General features: G+C 47.0%; 1 protein-coding gene across 1 annotated transcript in view; it reads right to left on the bottom strand.

The window, feature by feature from the left end:
• The window catches only part of LOC113907884 (protoheme IX farnesyltransferase, mitochondrial), a 126,846-nt gene that overhangs the window by 10,032 nt on the left and 93,116 nt on the right, over window positions 1–23,698 (bottom strand). Inside the window, exon 6 of the mRNA XM_027567593.1 lies at window positions 5,101–5,333. Coding sequence (XP_027423394.1) covers window positions 5,101–5,333 — 233 coding nt within the window. The remainder of the gene's footprint in view (window positions 1–5,100; window positions 5,334–23,698) is intronic.

Raw genomic sequence — 23,698 nt, 5'->3', positions numbered from 1 at the left:
CTTTATGGCCGAGCTGGCCGCAAAAGGGGCTTTCTGAGCTAGGGCCCAGTGTGTGACAACACAGCCCTGCTGGGGACAAAATCCCCACTGCGTGATGTTTGTGCAAAGCTAGCGCTTTCCAGCTAGAAGAGCATCAGCCGCGAAAGAGCAGATCTCAAGAACTCACATTGGTTTGGCTTTCCTGGTTTCTATCCGGTGATCCGTTTGGCTCCCCTCCCACTCCAAATCTGGCCTCCCTCTCCAAGTGTTGCGGTACCTACGGGGTGGGGCAGGCACACTCACTCTGCACCCACGCCACCCGGGGGGCAGCTAGAACAATGAGAAAGGAGCCTGGGTGGCTCAGTGGGTTAAGCGTCTGCCTTCCGCTTGGGTGATGATCCCAGGGTCCTGGGATCGAGCCCCGCACTGGGCTCCCTGCTCGGCGGGGAGTCAGCTTCTCCCTCTTCCTCCGCCCCTCCCCCTGCTTGTGCTCTCTCTCTCAAATAAATCTTAAAAAAAAAAAAAAGAAAGCCTTTTTCACTGTCTGGTGAAGAAACAACACCGCCCCTCCCCCTGCTTGTGCTCTCTCTCTCTCTCTCTCTCTCTCTCTCAAATAAATCTTAAAAAAAAAAAAAAAAAAAAGAAAGGCTTTTTCACTGTCTGGTGAAGAAACAACAAAGTAGTTATGGGGGGGGATCAGAACCCCGGGGGATGTCCTTATGCTTATTTTAGGTTTTCGGTCTTGACTGGAGGACGGAAGGCAGCATAATCTCTCTCTTCAGGGCTCAGACCCTCTGGAGGTCTTAATTGGCCTTACAGCCACCACAGAAACCACAAAATGATCTAGATGCTGAGAAGGGGAAAAGTACTTTGGAACATTAACATTTCCTTACTCTGCAAGCTGTCTGGGATGCAAACTGTTTTCTAGGGCCACTTATTTTTTTATCTTTCTTCTCAACTAGATAGGTGTGGAGGCTGTAGGATTTTCCATTGCCCATCTACCTCGAGCTGTTCCAATCTTGCCTTCCGGGCCCAGGAAGGGGCCTTTATGGAGGTTCCCAGGGTCAGGGTGACTGAGGGACCAAAGGCATGGACGGCACTCAGTGGAGTCGGCCCCCTTTCACACACACACCCCGCATCCACGCCCACCTGGAGGTTCACGGGCGTTTACAAGCTGCTCTTGCAAAGGAGGAGCTGATGGATGCTTCACTGAACACTTGAGGGGTGAAATGTGACTAGGGAAGGCAGGAGGGTGGAGGCCAGGCGCAGGACAGGTAGAGGCCTACTGGAGAGGGGCCAGGAGGAGACAGAAGGCACACAGGCTTGGGAGGACCAAGGAGGGCCCAGCAAAGTACTGCTTTCCAACACCAAAGAGAACCCACCTACGGCCCACTGTTAGATAAAACCCCAACTCCGGGCCCAGCTGCTCTCCTGCTTAAACCACCAAGGGGTCTTTAGTGCCTTTCAATCAAGTCCGAATTCCTCAGTGCCCAGCACACAGTAGGTCCTCACTGATACCTGCACCACGAAGCCGGCTGACGAGCTGAGTGGGTGGGCTCCCTGCCTCTCCTCCACCCTCCTCTCTTCCTTCCTATCACTGCGGTTCCGAGGGTCAAAGACAGAAGGATTTGGAGATACCACAGAAGGGAAACATGTGGGGCCGCTTTTTTTCTCAGCAGGGCGCTTTCAAAGCAAGCATGTCCCCTGAGATAAGAACCCAGACGAGAGACCTAACCTCTGTGGGTGTGTGCGTCTCAAATCATGCCATCTACCCCACTCCCTCTGCCCAAATCCTGAGGTATTTCCAAGCTATCCTGACAACCAGAGCTCTCTCCCATTCTGTCTTCTCAAGCTGGTGGTTCTTAAAGTGGTCCCTGGACCAGGGGCATTGGCATCACCTGGCAAGCTTCCTAGAAAGGCAAGTTCTCAGGCCCAGGAACCTGGGTTTTAGCAAGCCTGCCAGGTGATTCTGAGGTGCACTCAAATTTGAGAACCACTGCTTTAGAGTTTGTGGAGACCACAGGTGCAGTCTCCTTCGATGCCCTAGCATTTAAAGCACGAACTCACGAGGAAGATGGGGCACATAGGTTCATAAGGACATCCATGTGTCCTTCTCGGCAGAACTGACAAACGAACCTTCCGCAAGGACGGAAACGCTCTTCTCTGTGCCACCAGTATGGCAGCTCCTGGCCATGTGTGGCCGTGAGCAGCTGAAATATGGCTCCTGGGACCGAAGAACTCAGTGTTTAAATTTATTTCGTTGACACTAAAACTTAAAATAGCCACATGTGGCTAGTGGGTGTCCTAATGGATGGTACAGTTCTAGAAGGTGACAAAACTATGTGTATATATATATATATATAATCTTATTCAACCCAGTGTCTTAAAAATCCCAGCGATATCAATGTTGAAACTACATTCTCTCAGATTCTACCTTATTTTTTTGGATCACTTCCTCCTTTATAGGCCCTGGCACATAACTGGGGCTCAATAAATATTTGGCAACTGACCTGGGATTAACCAAGTTTTGTCAGCTGTAAAATGGAAGGTAACTTATTCACTGATTGACTGATTCATTCATTCATTCATTCATTCAATTTTAATCCAAGACTTGCTGCTTATCTCGAGTTTGCTCTAGCAAATTAATGCTTTGAACCTTTTTTTGGAAGCAGTTTAAAGCATTATGTAAAGTAACACACTGTAAATCTGATAAGACTTCAGATGTAGGACTGGACCTGGGGGTGAATTAGAATTCGGGGGGCAGTACACCAAGCCATAATTGTGTGCCCTGCCATGTGCCTCTAGGATTTGAAGAAAAAGGATGTAATAGAGGTCAACCTTCTTCAACCAACTCCTCTCTGTGGTGATACCAATCTGTTTCAGACGGCTCTGCCTGATGTCAGGGTCAGTTCAGGTAGGTGATGGGGTCTCCTTTTTCAAGATAAACATGCATTTTTACTCTGCAACCTAAGTCTGGACCTTAGCTACCCCTCACTAAGGAATCTGTATACAAATGATTGAACATGGATTACAGAAAGACTATACCCCAAATTAAAAAAGTTTTTTTTTTTAATGTTAAGTATGACTATTAGCAGTTTAACCAAATCCACACCGTCCCTGAACATGTAAGTGGGAAGACGTCTGCAAAGTTCTTTCTTTCTCTGGCCTCTGGGGATGCAACTCTAGCCAACACACACTGAGGCTCAAAATCCTCTTGAGGGAACCGCCTGGGAGTACAACAAAGGCCTCTATCCCTCAGCAAGAATCTAGGTGCCCGACAGATGACAGAGGTGACCAAGTTCAGCATGGCCCTGGGCCACACTGCCCCCACCTATCTTCAGTGACACCGGTCTCCGGGTCTGGGAGTTTCCAGAGAGAAAAGGTAGTTCTGGGGGCCTGGTTCCTTGAGGCTGGGTTTGAGGAACCTGCAGAAGGTTCTGGCACTCCTGGCAGGGTGTGGGGCTGTGTCCATCAGATAAGACTTGGGGCACCACATCGCTGCACAAGACGGGTCGCTTTCAGGGGCCCCACCTCAGACGTCTGGGCAATCACTAGAGAGTTCTGGAGAGGTACACGAGGGGAGAGCTAGGTTTTACTATGATAAAAAAAAACGGCTAGGGGCGACAGCCGTTTGGGTCAAGACTGGGGCTCCAGGCAGAACTAGGATGAGGAATCTGACCAGGAATTTGGTGGTATGCAGGTGCAATCGAGGGGGTAAATTCAGACACCATCTAGTCTAGGGATATCAAACCCATGCTTCCCACCTTCTCCACCCTCGCCCAAGACAGCCATCCCTAAGGACCCAGGGGTCTTTCCCACCAAGCCTGGTAAGTAACAATGACAAACCGCTCAGAGTTTGCAAATCAATAAAATCTCATGACCTTTCTCGATCTGTATGAATCCATCTACTGTACAAATGAGGAATACTTAATAACAACTCACTTAGTCCTCATGACAACTCCATGAGAGGGGACCACGTGGGAGGGGAGGAGACAGTAGCATACAGAAGTCCAGAACGTTCCAAAGGGCACGCGGCTAATGAGAGGTGGAGCTGGGCTCCAAACCCGGGGGCACCCCTGCCCCGCAGTGCTGGTTCCCAACCACCGAGCTGCCACGGCTCCCACACGGACGAGATTCAGGCTTGGGGGTTTATCGCAGAGCAAACGAGCATGTACGGTGTAGAATATTTTATTTGTAGATTCATGAAACTCCAACATTTACAGGATATTAAAACCGTTCTCAGAGACGATCATGCTAAAGGTGTAATCGCCTTTGTAAGCTTGCCAAGTCAGAGTGCAAGGGCTTTTATGAAAAGCTTCAGAAATGTGGTTTACGGGGCAATGGTTTATGGTCAACTGCCTTTTGATCTCTCATGTGAAAAATATGTACTTACATATATTGCAGGAAACCTCACCACTTCCTTCCTAAGTGTTGGTCAAAAACACTAATTACTTGGCTAATTAGACTGTGACGCTTCCCTTACACATGGTAAAAATGAGCTCTTTTCACCCCACAAATTTCGTTGTGACATACCACCAAAAAGTAGATCTGTTTCAATGGTTTTACTGTAGACACCATGAACAATTTAAGCAAATCATATAAAAACAAATTAGAAACTAATGAAAATGGGTCTGCTCCTCCACCAGGGGGTGAAGAGCTGATGCAGGGAGCTGCCCACGACGGAGCATCCGCTTCCAGAGGAGAACTGGAGGCCTCATCCCAGACACCCCCCCCACCATGCCAGGACACCCCAAAGGAATCATCAGCCCCAACCTGATTCGTGATTTTTAGGTACCTGCTTTTCATTCCACCTGTGCAGTCACTGCTTTTCCTTTAGCTTCTCCCCCAGACGTTCCCCACCCTGGAAAGCGCACGCTCGCCTGGAAGTCGGACGACACGGTCTCCCTTCGGCTCTGCATTCAGAGTATTTCAGCCCGCCGCATCCGCCCGTTTGCCGAGAGAGTGAGTACAGACTAAAATGGACCAGCACGGACCTAGAGTTCGGGAAATGCCTCTGACTGGCACGTGCTCGCCGACAGGGGGCGCTACGGAGGGCTTGGCTCGGGCACCCGGCCACGCGCCTGCGGGCCCAAGTGGACAGAGGAGACGCGAGATACTCACCGGCGTCGAGGCTGCCAGTAGCTGCCGTCCAGCCCATGACGGGCGGGACGGCCCCGACCACGGCGCCCACCCAAGTGTTGGCGATGCTGATCCTCTTCAACGGCGTGTAGCAGCAAGTATACAGGAAAATGTTGAAGACCCCCAGGGCTCCCGTGAGCGGGTTCACCCCCCAGGTCAGGAGGGCGACTCCTGGAACAGCACAGCAAGTGGCAAAGGTCACAGCTAGCAAAGGGCTGAAAGAGAGCAGCGAACACAGAGCAATCACTGTCCGGTCCACTTAAGCATGCGGCGTGCGCGGCCCGAGCCGTCGGAGCGAACCATCCGCTGGTCCAGTGGCGGGGCCGGGGCGGCGTGCTGGCCCGCCTTGCTCCCGGTTACGGGGCATTCTCTCTGCGACACCTAACATCGGGAGGGATCGTGTCTGCAGGCGTTCTGGCTGTTGCTGTTGCAGCTCCCGTCTGGGGATGAAGTTAAAGAGTCGAGGTTAGACGGCCCTGCATTCGCACGCAGGCTGGGCCCCTTCCTGGCTGCGGGTGCTGAGCGGCACTCTGCTCATCTGTACCCCGGAGATGGTGGACTGCTCTCCCCCACCGGCCGAAGTGAGGACAGACCCAGACCAGTGCCTATTTGGCACAGCGTTCTGGGTTGCTTTTTTTTTTTTTAAGGTTTCATTTATTTATTAGAGAGAGAGGGCACAAGCCCGGGGAAGGGCAGAGGCAGAGGGAGAAGCAGGCTCCCCGCTGAGCAAGGAGCCTGATGCGGGGCTCATCCCAGGACCCTGAGATCACCACCGGAGCTGAAGGCAGACGCTTAACCGACTGAGCCCCCCAGGCGCCCCAGCACAGGGTTCCGTTTTACAGTTAAGGAGAGGGAGGGCGCCTGGGGGGCTCAGTCGGTTAAGCGACTGCCTTCCGCTCAGGTCATGATCCTGGAGTCCGGGGATCGAGTCCCGCATCGGGCTCCCTGCTCAGCGGGGAGTCTGCTTCTCCCTCTGACCCTCGCCCCTCTCATGCTCTATCTCATCCTCTCTCTCAAATAAAATCTTAAAAAAAAAAAAAAAAGAGGGATGTGACAGCTACAGATAAACCGCCCGCAACACAATACTGTAACATTTGGGCAGGAACGAGTGTCTTAATTCTGGAAGCCCTTCTGGACGTGTATTTATACTTTATTGAAAAACATCACCCAATTAGCAGTAATGGATAAGGATCGTGTGTCTGGGTGTATCTATCTGTAATGAATGACAGGCTCAGCATGGGACCAGCGCGGTGCCAACAGCGAAACTCCAGGGGGCCGCTCCGTGGTGACAGGGCACTTCCAGGTGAGTTTCCTTCCATGCCACAGCTGGCTTCAGAGACACGGGATTTCGAGGGGAGTCCTACGATGTTATATACGCAGTGGTTAACCCTCAAATACAACTCTCCACTGGCAGTGACGATTCTAAGACCGATTCTCATCACAGCCCACTTTTTAAGGTGTACTTTCTGTGGAATCTTGTGAAAGACTTTTGAGAGCGTAGTTGAATCGGATCTGTAAGTTCCCGGTTATATGCTTATTTGTTTTTTTCTGTTTGTTTGTTTTTTAAGTAGGTTCCATGACCAACGCCTTGGAACCCAATGCGGGGCTCCATCTCACAACCCTGAGATCAAGACCTGAGCTGAGATCAAGAGTCAGATGTTTAACTGACTGAGCTACCCAGGCGCCCCTACTTACTCTTTCTTAAGAAACCCGAGCAGGTCCCTCAAGCCTGCCTTCTCCTTATGGAGGCCATAATTCCGCCTCCGAGACAACTGCATGGGGCTCAATGATTCCACTCGATCAGATCAGATCCTGTGGCCACCACCCCTGAAGATGGAACCCAGCAGAGGGGGAGTTTTGTTTTGTTTTTAAAGATTTTATTTATTTATTTGACAGAGAGAGCACAAGTAGGGGGAGCAGCAAGCAGAGGGAGAGGGAGAAGCAGGCTTCCCACGGAGCAGGGAGCCTGATGCAGGGCTCGATCCCAGCACACTGGGATCATGACCTGAGCCGAAGGCTAACCGACTGAGCCACCTGGGTGCCCTGCAAGAAAGAGTTTTCATGGAGGAGAACATATGCCGATACATTGTTGCCAAGATGCTTGTTCAAGCATGCTCCATGTGGATGGTAAATTTCCACCTTGCCTCCTGGCTACCTCTTCTGGAGCACGGGGTCCCTCCTTCCCACGGCATCGCTTGGGCCCCCTCAGACTTTCATCCTGCCTTGTCCTTCCGGTCCATCCCACCCTGACAACTCCCCCAGTGCCTCTGCTCCTGCCAGAGAAAGCCCACAACCACGCTAAGTGGCCCCATTCTCCAGATGAAAAATCAGGAGGATGGCTCTGCGCTGCTGGATCTCACCTATGCCCAGAAAAAGATGGCCAAAAAGCAGTGAAAATGTTACAACTGTTGTCCTTCTTGCAATAAGGTCGTTTATAGCTTATAAGAACAGTTGTTTTGTTTTTTTCCTATGGGACTGTAAAAAAGCGAGTTTTATTTTGGGTGGGAGAAAAATGTGGCTCATAAACATTTTTATTTTTCCTGAATTGGACCTTGTGTTTAAAAAAAAAAAAAAAGGTTGTTCGCTCCTTCTCCTAGGTCTGTGGAAGCCAGTTGGATTCAAAGGTATTAGTGTTATGAAAAGCCCTTTTAGAAAAGCACACATGAATTTAATTTATTGAGATAGGCAATTTCACATGGAAGTTTAGTTTCTGACCCTTGTAGGCATCCCAGAAAATCATGAGGCTTAATTTTGGTGTTTCCATCCGTGTGCTCAGGGGCACGGATGGAAACTGGGGAGACTGACAAGCTACATAAGCAAAAAGGAGGCTATTTACCCAGGTAGCTGCGACCATCCCTGGCACCTGGAGGCTCAAGGGACACATTTTTCCTCCTGGTACAAGGAGGCCTGAATCGGTGAACTTCATGGTTTTCTCACATTATGGGCAAAGGTGCTCCAACTGCAAACTCTGTGAAGTTTACTTTCCTGTGATGCTTTTGTTTTCCTAAAACATCTATTATAGAAGTAATATCTGTTCTTTTCAGAAAATTTGGAACTACTGAAGATTACAAATACGATATTCTAAATTACTCAGTGAAACACATTGGTTTATATCTTCTTTGCCTTTTTTAAATGACATATCTATTTGTCATTTAAAAATAACAGAACATACTGAACTGTGGTTTTGTTCCTTACTTTATTTCAGTATTTCTTAATAATTTCCTTGTGCCACTCAGAATTCTTTTGTATCATCATCATTAATAGTACATAGTGGCCTACGTGGTATATCTCTGGATATACCACAATTAATTCAATCAACATACCCCTTCTGGACACTTCATATTTTTCCCTTTTTGAAATTAGAAATAATGTGGGCATAAAGATCTTACAGACAGACTATTGTTCATAGTTCTGATTAGGATAAATTCCGAGGATAAATTCTCAGACGTGAGATAGCTAAGCCAGATGACAGGCACATTTTTAGGGATTTGACTGGTACCGCCAGTCTATACTATACCCCAGAGGGTTTAGACTAGCTTACCCTCCCACCAGCAGTACATGAGGAAGCCTATTTTTAGGAACTGTATCAACACTGGGTATGGCGTTAAAAAGAAAACAAAAATTAACAAAGTAAGACATGTTTATTCAGATAGGATTATTCCCATTTCACAGACGAGAAACCAAGACTCAGGTGACCTTTAGACAGTGAGGCGGATGGGGTACTGACCCCAATGTATAGTTGAAAATCCAGGGGCGCCTGGGTGGTGCAGTCACTTAGGCATCCGACTCTTTGATTTTGGCTCAGGTCATGGTCTTAGGGTTGTGAAATTGAGCCCTGAGCTGGGTGCTGAGGTAGGCATGGACCCTGCTTAAGATTCTCTCTCTCCCCCTTTCCTTCTGCCCCTCCCCCCACCACTCACACACTTGCTCTAAAAATAAATAAATAAAAATTTAAAAAAAGAGAAAATCCACATGTAACTTTTGACTCCCCCAGACTTAACTACTGATAGTGAGAACTGCAAGAGACCCCTTTTTACTGTGATTCGCAATTTACTGGAGATGAACTGCTCATGCAGAGATGATTAGCGCCACGTTTTTTTAAAGATTTTATTTATCTGAGTGAGAAAGAGAGATCGTGAGCAGTGGGGAAGGGTAGACGGAGAAGCAGACTCCTCGCTGAGCAGGGAGCCCGATGCGGGACTTGATCTCAGGACCTTGGGATCATGACCTGAGCCGAAGGCAGATGCTTAACTGACTGAGCCACCCAGGCGCCCCCTCCACCCCGCCCCCCACGGCATTTTAGGTAGATGCTCACAACACTTGAGCTCACCACAATGGCGATGAGAGGTGGTTAGGAAATTATTACAGCAGTTAATTTTACGTGGTTATGATTCGATACTTTTACATTTGTTTACCTTTCTCTCTACTCACATGGCACCATGTGCACTCTGCAAATGTCTGTGTGGGTAAGTTTTTTTTTTAAATTTTTATTGTTATGTTAATCACCATATATTACATCATTAGTTTTTGATGTAGTGTTCCATGATTGTTTGCGTGTAACACCCAGTGCTCCATGCAGAACGTGCCCTCTTTAATACCCATCACCAGGCTAACCCATCCCCCCACCCCCCTCCCCTCTAGAACCCTCAGTTTGTTTTTCAGAGTCCATCGTCTCTCATGGTTCGTCTCCTGTGTGCGTACATTTTGATAAATTTTAACTTTTGATAATAGATGTGTATATATTTATGACAGTATATGACAAAGTAGACTAGTATCTACATATATGTATGTGTTCATGACATACCTACCTTTTCAGTTTTTTTGAAATGTCTCTGCTACGCGATTCGTCTGTTTTTTCAAATTGTTGCAAATCTCCAAAAAATTTTCTAAGAGATTTACTGAAAAAAATCTGCACGTATGTGGACCCGCACAGTTCAAACCCATGTTGTTCAAGGGCCAACTATACAGGTGAAGTAACTTGGAAACAGGATCTGCACTCGGGACTTATTTGTTGGCTCACTCGTTTAATCCAACTGATAGGATGCGCTTAATCCAACTGATAGGTGGGGGCACGCGGCTGTAATATGACTTACTGATTCTCTGATTTCTTGGGTCTGCTGAGGGTCTGGGGCAGCCGGAGTCTTTAGGCTGTTGCCTTCCACTGGGAGCCACCTCCTATGGGTTTAAAAGCTCCTTTGGTTTACCCCGTTGTAGAAATAGCCTAACTTCCCATTGCACTTCCTGAGATGAAAACAATGGGGAGCACTATATTAAAAAAGAACACCAACAAAAAAAAACAAAAACCAAACCACAGACAGACCTAGGATAGAATGTGGGCAGTAAGACAGACATGGTCCTTGTCCTGGGAGCACTTATATGAAGTGAGACAGTTAAAAAGACGGGCACTCTGGGACCACGAATGGACAGCGTGCGGGTGTTGGGGGTGGGCAGGGAAGGATTCTAGCAAGAAGTGCTAGATGGGCGGGAGAGGGGCTGGAAGGATGGAGGGCAGTGTTTCAGGCAGGAAGTGCAGCACAAGGGGCGGGGGGGGGGGGGTGTCAGAGAGCCCCAGGAAGGCCATGCTGAGACATCTACCTGAACATCGCCTCTGGGCAAATGCGGGGTCAAAAAAGATTTCTCTGCTTTTTCAACAGGGGAAGAAAATAATCAGATGTGATTTTCACAAGGACCCCTCTGCCTGCCGTTGAGGACCAGCGAAGACAGACAAGCATTTGCTCACCTCACGAGAGAAGTTCATGTTAGGTATTTTCGAGGAAAAGAATGGCAAGCCACGCCACCACTGCAAGCAGGAAGAGCACTAGCAACAGTGATGGTTCTGGGATGAAGAGAATGTGTCCCAAGTGGCCTCTGGGCTATTTTTTAAAGTCTGATTTACCATGAAATCTTTAGCAATCACGGTGATCTTAAAGTGGCTTAAATTCAGCAGTTTTAATAAAGAGATCTGTTTCTTTTTTAAGATTTCTTAATTTATTTGAGAGGGAGAGAGTGCATGCATGAGCAGGGGGTGGGGCAGAGGGAGAGAAGCAGACTCTGTGCTGAGTGTGGAGCCTGATGCACCACTCGATTTCACAACTGTGAGATCATGACCTGAGCCAAAATCAAGAGTCAGACACCTAATCCACTGAGGCACCCATTTGGCGCCACAAATTTAGCCATTTTAATAAAGAGATCTATTTCTGATGCAGAAAAGGATTAGTCAAGTGTGTTCCTTTCTCATCTCAGTTAAACACAACTATGATTTTCTGCCTTAGTACACATGAAAGTCCAGCTACATCTCAAAGACTTGAAGGATAAATTTGTTGAAGATCGACTTCTTGTTATTTTAGGTCAACGACTCAATATACTCTTCCTCCTAATCAGAGTGCTCAGCCCTTGATCAAAAACCTATCTGTTCTCTCCCACTTCTGGATGGGTCTTGGAAAGTATCCCAAATCTGGAGAGAGAGAGAGAGAGAGAGAGAGAGAGAGAGAGAGAGAGAGACACACACACACACACACACACGCCCAGAGTTATTTCCCTTTCCATCATTCATTATTTAAAAATTTTGCTTAAATTTTTTTCTTAAACATTTTTTCCCATTAGTCCTTTGGCTCCTATTATCATCTAAATTCCTTAGCAGGTGGCTTCCATTTCAAATGCTGCTCTGAGGCCTGATTTCTTGAAGCAAAACGAGAAGACAGGCCAGGCAGGCTTCCTTGGGGTTCCCTAGGTCGCACTGGAACTCTCTGTGGTGGGGCCCAGGGTTCTGTTGGAGTGTGGTCCCCAGACCCACTTGAGCATCAGCGTCACCTAGGGACTTGTAAGGGGCCCGTCCAGGTGACCTAGAGGCTTGCCAAAGTCTGAGACTCGCCGCTATGCCATCACCAGTGTGGTGCTGGTCCCATCTGGCCTACATCTGGCCAAGCCAACGGAGGCTGAGCCTACAGAAGGCCTCCATCTCCACTCCACCTCCGGTGCTGCCTGCAGCTGGCCTGGGTGGGTCGCCCATTTCCCGCTGTCTTTTGATATATGTCTCCTGACATATTCTAAAAGGAAAGAACACAGGGAAGCAGCCTAGCTGTTTGCAACTCACGGAGGAACTGTAGGTACATCCCTCTGCCCCATCCACCTTGATTTAATCTAGTCATGCTGCTAAGTGTTTTCGCCACAAGGGTGACATGAAGCAAGCATGTCAAAGTCTTGATAATCTTGTGGATTCTGGGTGACAAGTTTGCTGGGGTTCATTGTACTATCTCTGCTATTGTGTCTCCCGGGACATTTTCATACCAAAAATGTTTTTAAAATGTGTTCATGTTCTTTTTAGCAGTACTATGATATTCTGGTTTCCATACCATAGCAAAACTAACTAAGCATGGTGGACAGGAATCAGGGGGTCTGAGTTCCAGTTCTGATTTGCACTAGCTATGTAAAAGGGGGCAAATTATCTAACCTCTCTGATACTTAGTGTCCTCAACTGTAAAATCAAGGGTGTCTTAGGGCTCTTTTGATGGCAAGGTTGGAGCTCACATCAAAGTGGCTTACACAAAAAGGCTCAGGAACAAGACCGTGGGGAAGGCAGGGGCTCTGGCTCATTAAGCTGTATGATCTTGAGCAAATTATTTAACCTGTTGGTCTTAGTTTCTTCATCTGTAGAATGGGAGGTATTTTAGAGTTAAAAATTAAATGCAGGAACGTAAATAAAAAAAAATTAAATGCAGGCACTTAGCACAGTGCCCACCAAATGAGCACCCGCATTCATGTGGTCTCTCAATCATTTATTACGATTTCTCTCACTGCTCTATAGTCAGCCACTATGCTAAGTGTGGGTATACAGCAGTGAACAAAACAGGGGGCGATGTTGAGTCTCAAAAGGAAGGTAGATGTTAAACAAATGCGAGTGCGATGAATTCTCAAACTAACATCGGCTACGTGAAGAAGAACTGGCAAAATGAGACGGCATTATCTAAATAGGAAAAAGAGAGAACTGAAGGAAGGGCTGATAAACTTGCAGTAAACTGCTCCCCCAATTTAATTTTTTCAAACTTACGAAGACATACGGATACACATTAGAATACGGAAATAGATGTATATAGACTCAAGAATGTCATCTCAATTATGAGTTATAAAAGTATGATGGTTGTGTAGCATTTTTAAAAAAAAAAAGATTTAATTTATTTTTAAGAGAGAGAAAGAGAGTGAGCATGAGTTGGGGGGAGAGGCAGAGGGAGAAGCAGGGTCCCCGCTGAGCAGGAAGCCCGACACGGGACTTGATCCCAGGACCCTGGGATTATGACCTGAGCCAAAGGCAGATGCTTAACTGACTGAGCCACCCAGGCGCCCTGTGTAGCATTTTCTAATAATAATTAAAATGGCGAAACTATTTTTATTTTCAATAACTTTAAGAATCTAACTTTACTGTATCAAATCACAAAAAAATAAAATAAAATAAACCAGCACCAGGAAAAACTAAATGGATCACATGGAAAACATTTTTTTTTCCTTTCCAATGCTGGTCCTCTTGCATATTTGCAACACTGTAATGGTCTTTATTAAGGAGTGGGAGTTCATATCTCTGCGAATGGTTGTCACCAGAGATAACTGACATGGGAGAGATTAGCAAAGCAGATGAATGGGGTGTAATGGTATTGCAAACAATTACTAATTTTCAATAAAACAGAATAAAGGGATGAATAAGGAAAACAGCACTATGGGGAGGGAGGTAGGAGGGTGGCAGAAAAAAGAATCTAGCCGTTGAACTAAAACGATTTTTTCATATTCATTCACACAGGCAGATAGGTTCATGGCTCATGCAGAGAGGTGAATGATGATTTATTTCCAAACTCATATCCAAAACTGAATTACATTTCAAATTGAGGTATCTTTCTACTGAGCGTCAGCACACAGGTGGCCTTCTCCTCCCTTTCCTGCCCAAGGCTACTCCCAAAAAGAAACAACAGACTAGGGAAAGGAGAATCTGTCCACACATTTCTATGAATTATTTATTCTTCCTTTAAAATACTCTTATTTCTTTGTCTACTAAACACCAATCCTTAGTGGCTCTATTGAAGTGGAATTTTCTGTAGAAACTGGGAACAAATGAGGAAAAAAAATATGCAAGCTTTAATTTGATGACTATTGCACTTAATAGATGTAATTTAAATTAGTGGACTTTGAAATAATGTACTGGAGAGATGTGTTCTTTATGTTTAAGTCATGTGTCGGAGAGGTCTACGAAACATTACATTAAGTCAAGAAGGCTTTATACTGTAAGCAGCTCTGTAGGTAACTGGTTTATGCAAAAATTAATCTCATACTTCTTGGTCATTCTTCCAGAATAAATGGTTTTTAAATTACAAAATAACATCTTCTTCTTTAAAAGACAAAAGACAACCCCAAACCTTAATCAAACCAAGCCAATTTAGCTTTAATTTCCTGTATAAATCCCACATTTGAGTTCTGACCTGAGTTTTTCGGGGAAAGTCTCTATAGATAACTGTTTTGAAAATGTTTCCCCAGCATCTTATTCAGGAGTTTTCTATTTCTGAACAAGACTCAAGTTACAGCTACCACAAGGACTGATGAAAATTCAGAATTTAAGGAATAGGTGAAGAAAAGCTGGAGACAAATCATATTTTAAAAGAAAAGAGTCAGCGTCTGACTCTTGATTTCGGCTCAGATCATGATCTCAGGGTGGTGGGATCGAGCCCCATGAGGGGCTCTGTGCTCAGCGGGGAGTCTGCTTGAGGACTCTCTCTCTCCTTCCATCTTCCCACCCCCGGCGTGCACTCTCGCTCTCTCAAATAAATAAATCTTAAAAAAAGAAGTTTAACAGAAATTCAAGAATAAGCACATATGTTTGGCGCGACTGTAGTCAGGACGTGGGGCTATGGCATTATATTAAGAAAAACTTTTCTTCCCCCCAAGGAAGAAAACGAAGCAGGTCTGAGCTGAATGAGTTTTGAAAATCAACTGAATCTTACTAGTCTAGGAGGGAGATAAGCAAGGTAGGCAGGGGTTGGGGGGAGTGAAGACGAACCTTACTCACTGTTGATCTCTGAGATGCAATGCCACCTTCTAATTCAAGGATAAAGCAAATGGGGACTCTTAAGTTATGCTACCTCCATTCAGCCTAAATAGAGGATAACCCATTTGCACAAAGACTGGAATTTTCAAGAAGTGATTTCTGTAGTTTGATCCCGTCCATGGAAACCAAGTTTCTAGTGTAGGGGGTCCTGTCTCAATGTATTTCTCAAACTCCTGAACTCCTCCACTACCCCCAGCTCCCGTAACACTTCGAGAGTTTTCCTTTTTCCCTGTTGAGCCAGATGGTTTAATTTTCCTACCCCCTCCCCTTTTTAATTTATAGGATTCTATTTCAAAAAGCGGTTCTGTTCACCTCCATAAAGTGAGGGTCACTGAATTTTAAGGAGTCTTTGGAAAGTGTTAATAAAACACAGTTTATAAGAAGCAAGGGTAGGGAATAAAACTACCCATCCTGCAGCTCTGGAGAGTACCTGGAGGCGCATGCTTCCAAGACGAAGCTGCAAGGGACTCCACCTCGGGCAGAGCTGCTCGTACCAGAGCCGGTGGCCTAGGGCAGTGTCTGCAGACGCAGGGACGTCCACAGGGACCAGGCTGGTGATGTTAAGGAGCAAAGGGGGCCTCCTTGAAGAAACAGGAGTGGTGACAAACAGTGGGAACTGGTCCTCAGGTCTGACTGGCACATACCATGTGGGAACGTGCAAAGAAGCCCAGAAACCCGGGGTTTACATTAGCATTTTCTGCTTTTTAAGTGCTGGCAACAGTAGAAATGCACAGGGGGCCAAACAAAAGAGGTCTCCTCAGGATCTGGCCTGTTGGCTGCCATTTTGCAATAAGCGGCCCAGTGAAAGTTCTCCACCACCAAGTACAGATCGCTCATTCCACTGCCCTGGAGTTGACCCCTCCAGGACTTTCTTCAGTCTCGTGTGGCAATTTCTTCCCCAGCCTCTGAGATTCAGCCTCCACATCCAAACAAGTCCTCCAAGCACGTTTCCCCTCAGCTTGCTCTCCTTCCTGCCCCCCACCCCGGCCCACGGGTGGTCCTCATGCCTTTGGCTCTCACAGACGTCTCAGTCCTTCAGGCCTCCCGCCCATCCCACCACATCCGAACTGCTTTAATGCCTGCACTCGGGACTCATCTTTCTGTTCCCCGTATCCAAGGCCGGTGCACCCCAAACGTTGTCTGAGACAGACCTTTACAAAGCACGCACACGAAGGAACAAACACCGCCTTCAGACCACCCCCCCATGTACCACCGGTCAACGGGAATGGCGTTCTGTCGTGCCAGATCTTTTCACCTCGTCCCATTCGAGAAGAGAGAGATAAAGTGACAACAAGGGAGACTCACTGACTCCAGGTGATTAATGAAAGGTGTTGGCTCCTAGGACTTACTGCTCAAGTGGCCACAAGGGATTGAGTGGGTTCCTACAATGTGATAGTTAACCCTCTGTATTTATATTTATGAGAATATCTGAATGTTTTTTGGTTTTAAGATGGGACATGGGAACTGAAGACTCCCCCATCCCCAGGACGGCTGGCGAGAAATGTTCACAACTCACGATGCTTCAGAGTAACTGTAAATGCTTTCTTCTTCCTTAAGACAATGAGAGAAAGGAACGTTCACGTCCAGAAAACACCAGTGCTCCCCTTTCACCCACTGCCATGGCGAAGCACAATGATGTGTACAAAACCTTTCTGCTGACTCTTCCTCCTGAGTGGTTCGTCATGTGGAATAATTTGCAGAACACAATTCTCTACCTTAGCACCACGATTATTAAGTTGAGATGAAATTTGTTCTTCCTGCCACTTCAAATGATTGGCTAACACTAAAAAAAAAAAAAAGAAATTTCTATACTTATAAAATGTTTATGTTCTTATCACATTTGCAGTATATACACACCCAGAGACTAATCATAACAATCCTTAGAAACTCTGCGGGGCGTTCGCCTGGTCTGGGCACTTGTCCACTGGACCAGTGGGCCTGGGTGATGAATAATATTCTCAGCTCCCCTGCAGCCTGCAAAATGTTTACATTTGCTTAAGTGCTTACTGGTAAAACCTTCAGTAAATTTGAAAAATGTCTCTTGTAAATCCCTATAATGCTTAAGCTAAACCCCGTTCTTTAAGTTAATAATGCCAACTAAACGATCCATTCATTTCACTTGGAAAACTCCACCTTCGTCATTTATTTAAACAACAGGTAGTGGCCGACCCCGACCCCGAGCCCAAGTGTTTTCATTTGTCCTGTCCCAATAACCTTTCGGTCCACTCTTACCTTTCTATCCCTCCTACCTGCAGCCCACACCTACAGCTTCCCAGTTATGGATCACCCTCGTCTGATCCATTAGGTTGAAAAAACGAACGTGGGCATGCATTATTTCCCTGTCAGCAGCACCGAGCTGCAAAACGGCTAATTCCAGGAGAGGTCATCAAAATACACATGTGTTTCAAAATAACAAGGAAGGACGCTCGGCCCAGGCCTGCCTTCAGGAAGCTCTTTTGCTGTCCAGGCTGTCCTTACCCGGACTTCCTTTTCCTGACCTCCCAGAGCCCTTCTTGTTTGTCCTGATTCCCTCGTTTCACTCAGTGTGTATTGGAGGGCTGTTCTCGGCCGTCTGCAAAGCGTTCTATGCAACTGGCTAATTTTTTCACCCAGGTTATAAGCCTTCTGAGTATTATAAAAACAGAACTTGCCAGTGCTGGTAACATTATCAGTAATCAATAAATTCTTAATGAATTGAATTAGACAAAGGAATTATTTAATTCTAAAATATACAGAAGAAACACTAGACCTTGACATTCTTTTAAGATTTTATTTATTTATTTGAGAGAGAGAGAATGAGAGATAGAGAGCACGAGAGGGAAGAGGGTCAGAGGGAGAAGCAGACTCCCCGCCGAGCAGGGAGCCCGATGCGGGACTCGATCCCGGGACTCCAGGATCATGACCTGAGCCTAAGGCAGTCGCTTAACCAACTGAGCCACCCAGGCGCCCTAGACCTTGACATTCTTAAGAACAATTCATTTGAGTTAAGATAGACCAGGAAAAAGCTTATGACTTAATAAAAAATACATGTTTAGGATACATTAGAAATTTAAGTCTGAGGGACCTCAAAATAGGTAAAGAGGGACGATTAAAGGTGTCTGCAACCCTCTGTCTTCTCTGAAAACAAAGAGAACCTAAAACAGAAATGGGAACCTAAACAGAACCTGAAAGAGAACCTAAAACAGAAAACTCTGGCTTTGACAGAACTGGGCAACGCTCCCACAGACGATCTGTCAAACACACGGAGGATGGCGAGGGAGGATGCGTACCTCTCTGTACATGAGGCAAAACACAAGACTCAGGGAATATCAAATCTATTATCTTCACGGAAAGAATCTGACATAAAGTGTGTACACTGGGTGTGGGGGAGGTGGGTCATAGCTAGAAAGTGACAAAGCAGAATGAGCGCCTAAGATACACATCTGGCCAAGAGCAAGCTCAAGTTCAGTGGAGGGAGTAGCCTTAGGTCCTCCGTGTGCCTCCCCACTCTCCCCCGCCCCGCCCCCACACTTCACGGTCCCTGCATCCCCTTCCCTTGCCCCAGGGGACTGGACCCGGGATGATGCATCTGGCCCAAACTTGGACAATCCTGTTTCCTCTCACAAGGCTTTGGGACTGGGGCAGAGGACTCCGTCGGGGTCCCCGGGGGGCTAAGGCTGAGGCTGCCATTTTGATGCTGAGTCCGTTCAAGGGAAAGTGGGATCAGAAGAGCCAAGGCACTGAGAGAGGAAAATGAAGTTGGAAGTATAGAGAAAAGCAGACGTGGACAGTGAGTGAGGAGGCCAACCTGTCACTGAAGCCCTGAGGGAAGTCTGGCGATAAGGAGAGTAAGAGAAAAACTAGATGCAACAGCTGATTTAGCAGACTTTTCTCCAAGACAGAAGGACCACGTGTCCAAATATGAAGTCAGAAGGAAGGGCCTCAATGGGGTGGTGGGGTTGGAAGAGGTATGAGAGAGACCCCAGGGAGAGTCTAAGCCCAGCACCTGCTCTCAGGCAAGCTGGTCTCTAGGTCTTTGAGCTTGCGGACCACCAGGAGAAACAGGGTCCCAAGGGCCTCAGGGGTTCCCAACAGCTGCCAAAAAACAGGTGTCAGCTTCCACCAGCTATTATCTGCTATGGAAAAATACTTGGTCCTCCTAAGCAGAACTGAGGTGCATCTGAGGAAGAACTACTGGGGAACATCCCCTTCTAACACCCCCTCTTCCTCTGACCCCTCACCTTGGTCATCCTCAAACTACCAGATCCATTTAATCCAATTAGGACCCACGTTGCAGGAAGTCAGGGCGCTCCAGTGGTGGAAGGAATTCTGGGGCACTGGATAGCTGTGACATGGAAGGGGGTGGAAGGACGGGAGACAGGAGGCTCAGAGGCGTCACGCTTCTTGGTTTTGCCCGTGACAAGTTCCTTTACCAACACGTGTCCCCAGATACTGGAGCTGTGGATCGCTCAGCCATAGGGGAACAGAGGCAGTTGGCTCCAAGCACACCAGGGATAAACTCTGTGGTGAGGCGCCACTCAGACCCCCAGGAACCACTCTCTCCAGATGTCCTCGGATGCAAACAGAGATGCCCGAGTTCTCTAGCCAAAGGCACCAAGACTCCTGAGTTTAGCCGCGAGCATCTGGGATGCTTCCTAAGTGACGTGACGAACGGTGTGCTCAAATTCATCAAGTGGCCCGCAAGCCATTAAAGACTCTGATAAATAATTCTGCCACAAAGGCCCCAGGGCTGAAGTAAAAAGCTCAGAAAGGCAAGGGGTCAAATGTTTCCACAGGAATTACGTTTGGTAAACGGAAGCTGCAAAAGGATGTTTCTATTAACCACTTGCAATTACTGTTAAGACCACACTGTTCTCCGGAACAGACAATCGGAGTTAATAATCCCTTCTTGCAGGCCTGCAAGAGTTAGGATGGACTTAAACATGTCATCTTAGTATTAAAAAAAAAAAAAAAAAAAAAGCCATCTTTCGATCCACTAGGAAAAACAGTATGTTCCCCACAGTTGATAAAGAAGACAGTCTTTCTTTTCTTAATGGTGAGTGATAACCTTCGATATACAGACTTGGCATTTTATGCAGGCAATACAAGAGATCATTCAAAGTACTGTCCTCTGTACCCTCTTTGGGAAAATGAAACAGATGATAGTATAATTTCACAGATTTTATCATTGGATGGTACTGTAGTTGTAAAGATGTTCACCTTTGATTCTCAACGCAACTGCAGGAAGTTTCTGTTGCCTAAAACGTAATGGGTGTGCGCATACTCTAACTGGCTCTTTGGAAAACCATCAATTGTCTTACTATTCCTTGTCTATTAAATGCACGCAACGTCACTTTCTCCATCACCGGGAACAACGCAGACGAAGCCGCGGTGGCCGCTCGGGGAACAGAGGGCAGGCAGCACTGAGGCTGGACATCAAACCCGTCACAGGACCGTGTGCATTTTCACGGTCTGGAAACACAGTGGGGCTGCTGTCGTCTGTCTCCTTTATTTAGGTCGGCCCTATGGTGAAAATACATGATACTCAAAATTATCCTTCCGAATCCCCTGTAGCGATCCAGAAAGTGCACGCAAGGTTACGTATGTCCAATTCTGGAAAACAATGTCCACTCAAGCTCGAGAATCACTGAGTTCAACAAAAGGTGGGTCTGTATTTAGATGGCTGGGTGCTCAGACCATTCGGCTTCTATGGCTCCCCGGGGAGGAGAGATGGGGATTCCTAGAGAGGTCTGTTTCCCTGCAGGGTCTAGTCCTCTCTGTCTAAACGGCGGGCACTGGCTCGCAGACTGAACAGCCATGTCATTCTGCTGTGGCGGCTGGGAGTGCTCGACGGGACAGTGGGCCTACTACTTCTCTGGGGGTTCGGTTCTCAGGTCCGCTTTGCTAGTCTACCTCCTGACGGATTACGTGGTGCCTGCACGGAGGCTGCAGAATTTAAGAAAGGTGATGAGTGCAGACCGGGGAGACCTTGTGGAAGAGAGAAAACTCGAGAAGGCAGGTGGACAGGAACGGGAGGAACAGAGGCAGGGAGGCAGGGATCGGGTGGGGTTTATCTGCGGGAGACCCGTGATCCACAGGAAAGATGGAAAGGCTTTGCAGAGCAGATGCAATTCAAGTGAACTTGCGAGCAAGGGTCGCCAGCCCGCCTTCTGAATGGAGCAACCACAAACCTGACCTCCACTGTGACCGCCCGGGTCCACGCCATCGTCCACTCCCCTGCGCCCAGCAGAGCAGGGCTCTGCTCACTCTTGTGACGCTATGGTACATTCTACAGAGTTCTTTTGAACATATAAATGCAATCACAGTGATCTCACAGTTATGATTCATTTCTGGCGTCCCACTGCCCCCAGGATTCAAGCCAGACTTCTCACCATGCTGTACTTCCGACTGCACCCCATAGCACTCTGCTCGTTCTGGTCACTGCGGCCTCCATTCTCCTCACCGTGCCAGGCCCACCCTGACGGCCTGGGCTTTGCACCTGCCACACTCTCTGCATCCTGACCCTTCGAGTCTCAACGCATATGCCACTTTCTCAAGAGCAGCGTCCCTCTACCTCTCTTTCTCAAAGGGTCTCCACCAATTGCTTTGTATTACCCGTTTATTTTCTTTGCACAACTGATGGCCATCTAGAACGACCTTTTAAAACTTACTTGTTCACTGGTTTACTTTCTACCTCCCCCACGGGACCGTAATGAGGGCAGGAACCGGATCATGTCAGCCATATTCCAGCACTTAGCCGGAGCCTAACACCCAGAGATGCTCAGCACATGGCTGTTGAAAAAGTAGTAACCAACACAGTGATGACTGAATGGTCATTCACTATCTGCTTTGGAAAAAAGGTCGTGTTCTCATCTAACCCTGCAAGGTAAGGGCATTATCCCCATTTTACAGGAGAGAATACAGCAGTTTACTACCATGCTCCCGCCTGGTGGAGCAGGTAGAGAAGCTGGATTTTGAGTCCAGGCAGGGTGACCCCAGCACCTTATGCTCTGCAATCTACATCAATATGATCCCCGGGGAAAGCGAAGTGTCCTGAAAATCCAGTCATTTTGCACACGGTAAAATTCGCACGTTTCAGGCATATGGTTAGTTCTCAGTTCTGAAAAAGATGTGCAGTTGTGTACCATCGCCACGATCAAGATATAGAATATTTCTGTCCCCTCACAAAGTTCCTTCATGCTCCTCCGTACTCAATTCCCTTCTTTCTCCCCCAATTCCCGGTCACCATTGATCTGATTTCCGTCCCCAAAGTTTTGGCTTTCCAAAATGTCATACACATGGAATTGTACAGTATGTAACCTTTGGTATCTTTCACTTACAATGCTTTTGAACTGTATCCCCGTCATTGTACCTACACACATTCACCAGCTGAGGGACAGTTAGGATGCTTTCAGTAATCACGAATTAAACTCTTACAAATATTCGTGTATAGGTCTTTGTATGGACATGTATTTCCAGAGACATGCAGGAGTGGGGTTATATGGCAAATCTTGTTTTGCTCTATAGGAATCTGCCAGACTGTTTTACAAAAAGTAACTCCACCACTTTGTATTCACGCCAGCAACCCAGGAGCAGGCCAGTCATTCCACATCCTTACCACCACTTGGTATTATTGTTTTAAAAATGGTAACTGTTGGGCGCCTGGGTGGCTCAGTTGGTTAAGCGATTGCTTTCGGCTCAGGTCATGATCCTGGAGTCCCGGGATCAAGTCCCACATCGGGCTCCCTGCTCAGCGGGGAGTCTGCTTCTCCCTCTGACCCTCCCCCCTCTCATGCTATCTCATTCTCTCTCTCAAATAAATAAATAAAATCTTTAAAAAAATAAAAATAACTGTTTTCATAGGTGTGCAGTGGTATCTCACTATGGTTTTAATTTGCATTTCCCCTAATGACTAGTGATATTGAAAACTTTATGTGTTTATTTGATATCTGTATGTCTTCTTTATTTTTTTAAGTTTTATTTATTTTTCATTTCTTTAAAGATTTTACTTGAGAAAAAAAGAGAGAGCAAGCATGAGCAGAGGGAGAGGGAGAAACAGACGTCCCTCTGAGCAGGGAGCCTGATGCGGGACCCGATCCCAGGACCCTGGGATCATGACCTGAGCTAAAGGCAGAGCTTAACCAACTGAGCCACTCAGACGCCCCCCGCCCCCCCCGTATGTCTTCTTTAATGGAGTGTTTGTTTCAGTGTTTTGTCCATGTTTTAACTGGGTTGTTTTCTTGTTAGTGGGTTTTAGGGATTGGGTATGTATTCTGGACACAAGATCCTCACGAGCTCCACGCTTTGCAAATATTTTCTCCCACTCTGCGGCTGGTCCGGTCATTTTCAGAAGTGTTTCTGGGAGAGCAGAAATTTTTATTTTGGTCAAGTCTAATCTACCTATTACTTTTTGTGCTTTTTGTGTTTCATGTAAGAATTCTTTGCCTAACTTCAGGCAGCCGGATTCTGTGTCTTGACCTTGAGTCTCATGCCCCCCACTATATTCACTTGCTAGCT

This window comes from Zalophus californianus, chromosome 16, assembly GCF_009762305.2.
Source record: "Zalophus californianus isolate mZalCal1 chromosome 16, mZalCal1.pri.v2, whole genome shotgun sequence".
In the NCBI taxonomy this organism is placed as follows: domain Eukaryota; kingdom Metazoa; phylum Chordata; class Mammalia; order Carnivora; family Otariidae; genus Zalophus; species Zalophus californianus.
This window is presented reverse-complemented; position numbering and strand designations above follow the sequence as displayed.